The sequence below is a fragment of the Miscanthus floridulus genome, chromosome 8, assembly GCF_019320115.1.
Source record: "Miscanthus floridulus cultivar M001 chromosome 8, ASM1932011v1, whole genome shotgun sequence".
NCBI lineage: Eukaryota > Viridiplantae > Streptophyta > Magnoliopsida > Poales > Poaceae > Miscanthus > Miscanthus floridulus.
Genome location: NC_089587.1, coordinates 221,218,425 through 221,224,118, shown reverse-complemented (window position 1 = coordinate 221,224,118; position 5,694 = coordinate 221,218,425). Strand labels below are relative to the sequence as shown.

The following is a 5,694-nucleotide window of genomic DNA, read 5'->3' as shown; positions in this document are numbered from 1 at the left end:
TCAGAAATACAAGTGGGCACACTTGATAAGGAAAGAAATCTTTTTCTTTTTTAGAGCACCATGCATTCTTCGGACAACCAGAATCTTCGGCTATAATCGTGGTCTACTGCTCTTTGTTCTGATCAGAATACTGGCACATTCGATTGGTCAATGTTTCAACCAGTTGGAGATGACATGAAGACGGATCGCATTAGCCGAAGGAGAACAAACGGCGTGTCGCAGCATAATGCATGGTGCTCGGGGACTAGCTGTGGGGGGACCACTCTCCATAGTCGGTGCAAGTCAGTGTTGGCCAACTGGTGCCGCTGACCTCCCGCACCGTGCGAACAACGACCTCCTGTCGTGGCTGGGCAGCCACAACAGTGCCACTGCTGTCACCCATCTCCGAACCGTCCGTTATCGCCAGCGGTTAGTCCGACAACGGCGCTTGTACGGCTCTGATACCACTTGTTGGCCCACATGATCATCGGCTCAGGTGAGTCGACCACTCACCAGTCTTGCCGACCACCGGCTCAGGTAAGTCGACCACTCACCAGTCTTGCCGAACACGACAAACGTTGTCCGACCACACACTATGGTTAGAGGTAGAAGAAGTGAGGGAGAACAGAGCATACACACATAGCAGATAGTTCAGATTTGCCATCTCCTATACAGGGCTCCGGCCAACGCTGGTGTCACTGCTATGTGTGTATGCTCTGTTCTCCCTCACTTCTTCTACCTCTAGCTATAGTGTGTGGTCGGACAATATTTGTCATGCTCGGCAAGACTGGTGAGTGGTCGACTCACCTGAGCCGGTGGTCAGCCAGACTAGTGAGTGGTCGATCCACCTGAGCCGGTAATCCTGTGGGCCAACATGGTTTGGGTGCTTCCCGGTTTTCATTTTTTTTTGTCTTTCTTCTCAGTTGGGTGGGTGGCCTACGTGCCAAGTAAGTTGTGGTTTATGTGTTTATGTCTTTTCTGTAAGTAACTCTTTGTAATTTTATTTTCTCTTTTTCTCGTCTAATATAAATCCGGCAAAGTCTTTTGCCGCCTTTCGAAAAATAAATATATATGATCCCGGCATATTCAGGGGAGCTGCATTCACATGCAGTTATTATATATATGCACGCAGTGAAAAACATGGAGTGTTCAACCGGCCGGCGTCGTAAATGGCGGATTTGGTGTCACGGCGATCGATAAACTACTAGTGTATGTGTGTGTGTGGAAAAGGTAGGCAGGGCAGCGATATAGGCCTTGTTTAGTTTGCAAAAAATTGCAACCCGATGAATAGTAGCGCTTTCGTCTTATTTGGTAAATATTGTCCAATCGTGGACCAACTAAGTTCAAAAGATTCATCTCGTGATTTCCAACTAAACTGTGCAATTAGTTATTTTTTTTACCTACATTTAATGCTCCATGCAAGCGGCTAAAAATTGATGTGATGGAGAGAGAGTGAAAAAACTTGGAATTTGGAGGTGATCTAAACAAGGCCATAGTAGGGAAGAAAAGGCAGCATCCAGGCGCTGTTCAAAGGGTTTTGTCACACGCCAAACAATCCGGGGATCGGCTGCGGATCCAGGCTGTGTATAGTATAGTACATGATTTGGCTCGTCTTGTTCCTTTCATACCATCAGTAGTTATCAGATGCGGTGCTGGATACTATTCATCAGCCATTGGATTAATTATCTATCCATCGATTTCTACTAGTGCACATGCTGTCGATCAGTGAGCTGAGGTTGTTAAGAGGCATAGTAAAACGAAGCCATATATAGTACTAGTAGAATATTACTCCTACTAGTAAAGATGAGAATATGCTACTACTCTGATCAGCATCAGCTGACACTAATTTTAATCTCTTTTTTTTTAAGAGTCAAAAAATTATAAGTTCAACCAAAAGAATACCAACATCTATAAAATACCGAATGAATAGCATTAGATCAACGATGAAATATATCTTCATATTAAGCCTATTTTGACAGAAATGTTGAAACTGACTTTCAGTAACAATGATATGGCGAACAGAAGATCCTGGCGAGTGCATGGGAGGGGAGCTAGGCCGCCTAGTGCGATGGATCCTGCCTTGCGCAGACCGAAGGAACAATGATATGGTTGGACTGTGGTGTGGTGTGGAGCCTGCCAACCGTCTCATCAGTCATCACCAGGCAAAGGCATCAGATCACTCCCGTATTTTTCTCGCGGTGTCCGGTGGTCGCCCGGCGTCCCCTCCCCCGCGGCTATAAAGCTCGGCGCCACCTTCCTGGCCTCTTCCGGACTCGCACCACCCGGCCTCCATCGGGCATCGGCCATACCACTAGACCACCTGCTGCCTGCCTAGCTACACACACCTCCCTGGCTCGCTCCATATTCGCTTGCCTCCCTGCTGACTCATCAGTCCTCTTCTTTCTCCGACGATCTCCTGTACCTAGTGATCGAGGTTATTGGCTTGAGATCCAGCTACTACCCTCGCTCGCTCTGAAGAAGAAGCTGACGACGCAACCCGCCGCCGCAGACATGGGGAGGGCGCCGTGCTGCGACAAGGCGAGCGTGAAGAAAGGGCCGTGGTCGCTGGAGGAGGACGCCAAGCTCAAGGCCTACATCGAGGAGCACGGCACCGGCGGCAACTGGATCGCGCTGCCGCAGAAGATTGGTATGTACTATTGCGTCTTATCTCATCGATCCTTTTGTGTTTTTCTGATGAAATTCGTTAGGTGCCTCTTTAATTTGGTTTTTTTCCCCTTCTGATCCGTGTGCTACTGCCTATCTATGGACTAGTATTTGTCAGGCGTGGTGCTGGTGCAACCATGCATGAATATGGATGCCTACCTAGGATTCCTACTATATACTACATAGTATGGCCTCTCCATATTCATCCGATTTAGACGAAGCAAACTTTTTGTTTGAAAGATGAGAAGCAAACTTTTTCAAAAGATGTATATATACATCTCTGCTGCCTTTGTTGTATCGATTGAGATCCTATATGCGCATGCCTTCTCCGTAGCTCAAAACCGAATCAATCCCCAAGAGACTTTAGTATCATATGCATGTCGTCTGATTAGTGCAATCCAATATATGTGTAGATATGTCTTCCCGATAAAATATTTGTGCAGTTTTCAGTTTAAAGTTTTATTTAATGAAAGGATAGATGCTTGATTGCTAGCTCTTGTTCCATCATCGACTGATCTATTTGTTTGTCGTGGTGTGAGAGATCTATAGCTAGACAGAGTATCAACGTGTGATAAAGAACAAGCCCATTTCGTTCCCCTTTCTTAACTAAGAAATACGTACGGTGAACATGATAATTACATGAAATCAAAACAAACGATAAGCTAGGCCTTAGCTAATACGTGCGCAGCAATTATTTGTGTATAATTACATCATGTCTATCTGCGCAGCTCCTTTCCTATATCCTGCTAGGATTTGTTTTCTGTATATATCTAGCTAGGTTTTTCATTGCTACTACTTTTTCATCTATGGTTTTGTCCCTGTACTAGATCAGTAGCATCTAATAATACATATTGCGGTATATATGCCAGTCATTTTCCTTGTATCCTTTTGCCTTCTGAATATATATGAACCGATTACTTGTTAATTTGATCTGATTTTAATTAACTGAAGTATATATGTATGATGAATATGATTTGTTACAGGACTGAAGAGATGCGGGAAAAGCTGCAGGCTGAGATGGCTCAATTATCTGAGGCCAAATATTAAGCATGGTGACTTCACAGAAGAAGAGGAGCATATCATTTGCAGCCTCTACATTAGCATTGGAAGCAGGTAATTAATAAAATCAAGTACACAATAGTTGCAAACTGCACGGCATGTGCACACACATTTTTTTAGAAAAAGGAAGTACATGGCACATCTACCATATACTACTGTACATACAATTATTACTTAATTTCCTCTTTTCCCTGAACAAAATTTGATCATATGAGTACATGTTCAGGTGGTCCATCATTGCAGCGCAGTTGCCAGGGCGAACGGACAACGACATCAAGAACTACTGGAACACCAAGCTGAAGAAGAAGCTCCTCGGGAAGCGCGCGCCGTCGCGGCGCGTGAGGGCGAACCAGGATCCCTACCTCGCCGCGGGGGGCGGCAACATGTGTAGCACCATCGGCGTCGTCAATAACAACAGCGCCGCCGCCGCGACGTCCACGCAAGCCCTAAGCGCGTCGGCTCTCGAGCGGATCCAGCTCCACATGCGCCTCCAAGGCATGTACGGCGCGTTCGGCTGCAGCGGCGACGGCAACGACAACAGCAACGCCGCCGCCGTCGCGGCGGTGCCGCAGTGGCCGAAGCTTGAGGCGCTTCTACAGGCCAACAGGCTGCTCCCGGGGTCGCTGCCGACGGACGCCATGGCCACAACCGTGAGCGTGCAACAGCACCATCAGCATCTGGTCGACCACCAGAGCCTTGCCACCGGCGCCGGTGACGCCGCAGCTGTCGAGGGCAAGCAACACCTCAGCTCTGCCGATGGGGAAACCTACATGGCGCCGCCAGGAGGAGGCTTTTTCGAGCGGCCCAAGCTAGGGTTTTACTCTCCATCCGCCGAGGAAGCTGCCGCCAGCGTAGAGATGAACTCGGGCGCGCCGATGGTTGGTGGCGGCTACGGCGGCGCCGGATTCGGACCGCATCATCATCACGACGAGCTATACGATTTCCTGTACAGCAAGTACGGATCAGTGGGCGGGCTGGCGCACGACGGGCACGTTCCAACGTTGCCGGAGCTGCAGTGCCCGGACGGCGCTGCCGTCGTCGGAGACGATGAGAAGCTCTCGGCGTGGACCGCGTCCGCCTGCGATTATGGCGCGACCGGCAGCCACCAGACCCAGCAGGGAAACTCCATTGGTAGCAGTCTGCACGATTACGTGCTAGGCGGCTATGATCAATGAGAGCAGGGTTTTGGTGACATGTCGTATTTGTGTGTAAAACTCTAGATTTTATATATAGTTCATTTTCCAAACTGTCCGGTCCATAATTATTATTGTTGGCCCACAGGATCACCGGCTCAGGTGAGTGAACCACTCACCAGTCTTGCCGAGCATCCGCTAGTGTTGTCGAGCAGCTACTAGCCGTGCCGACCACAAACAAGCGTTGTCCGTCCCACACACTACGGCTAGAGCTAGAAGAAGAAGGGAGAACAGAGCATACACACACAGTACAAGACACCAGCGTTGGCCGAAGCCTTGTATGGGAGATGGTAAATCTGAACTCTCTTTACTAAGTTTCCATGGTAGTCTATTTATACAACTCTATCCATCTAGTCCCAGTACAATGCACATGCTGTAACAATAACTAGATAACATATAGGGCTGACTCTGCGTCGGCCTCTTCATGTGGCTACAGTACTGTAGGTGAGTCGTGCGGCGCCTGCACCTGCAGCGATACAGTATCACAGCAGGGAGCCTTTCGACGCCGCCTTCCCTTGCTGTGTTCACACAAGGTAGTCGTAGATTATCTAATAATCTTTTCCTAATCCTACTGCTAACCCTTGTACCCCCTCCATGCCGATCATCTCCTTCAGCTCCGTGAGTCAAAGACGTCCGAGCGGCTTGGTGAGGACGTCCGCGAGTTACCGACCAGTTTCGACGAACTCGATGACGATCTGCCCTCCATCGACACAGTCCCTGAGGAAGTGGAACTTCACGTCGATGTGTTTGCTCTGATCGTGCAGAACCGGATTCTTCGCGAGGGCGATGACGGGCTAGT

The 5,694-nt window shown here is 48.7% G+C and overlaps 1 protein-coding gene across 1 annotated transcript; it reads left to right on the top strand.

The window, feature by feature from the left end:
- The first annotated feature begins 2,291 nt into the window (after positions 1-2,291).
- LOC136475055 (transcription factor MYB36-like) lies at positions 2,292-4,923 on the top strand. The gene is made up of 3 exons (XM_066472608.1): positions 2,292-2,626; positions 3,627-3,756; positions 3,929-4,923. Exons 1-3 carry the CDS (start codon positions 2,491-2,493, stop codon positions 4,875-4,877), a joined length of 1,215 nt encoding a protein of 404 aa, XP_066328705.1. The 5' UTR covers positions 2,292-2,490; the 3' UTR covers positions 4,878-4,923.
- Positions 4,924-5,694: the final 771 nt, after the last annotated feature.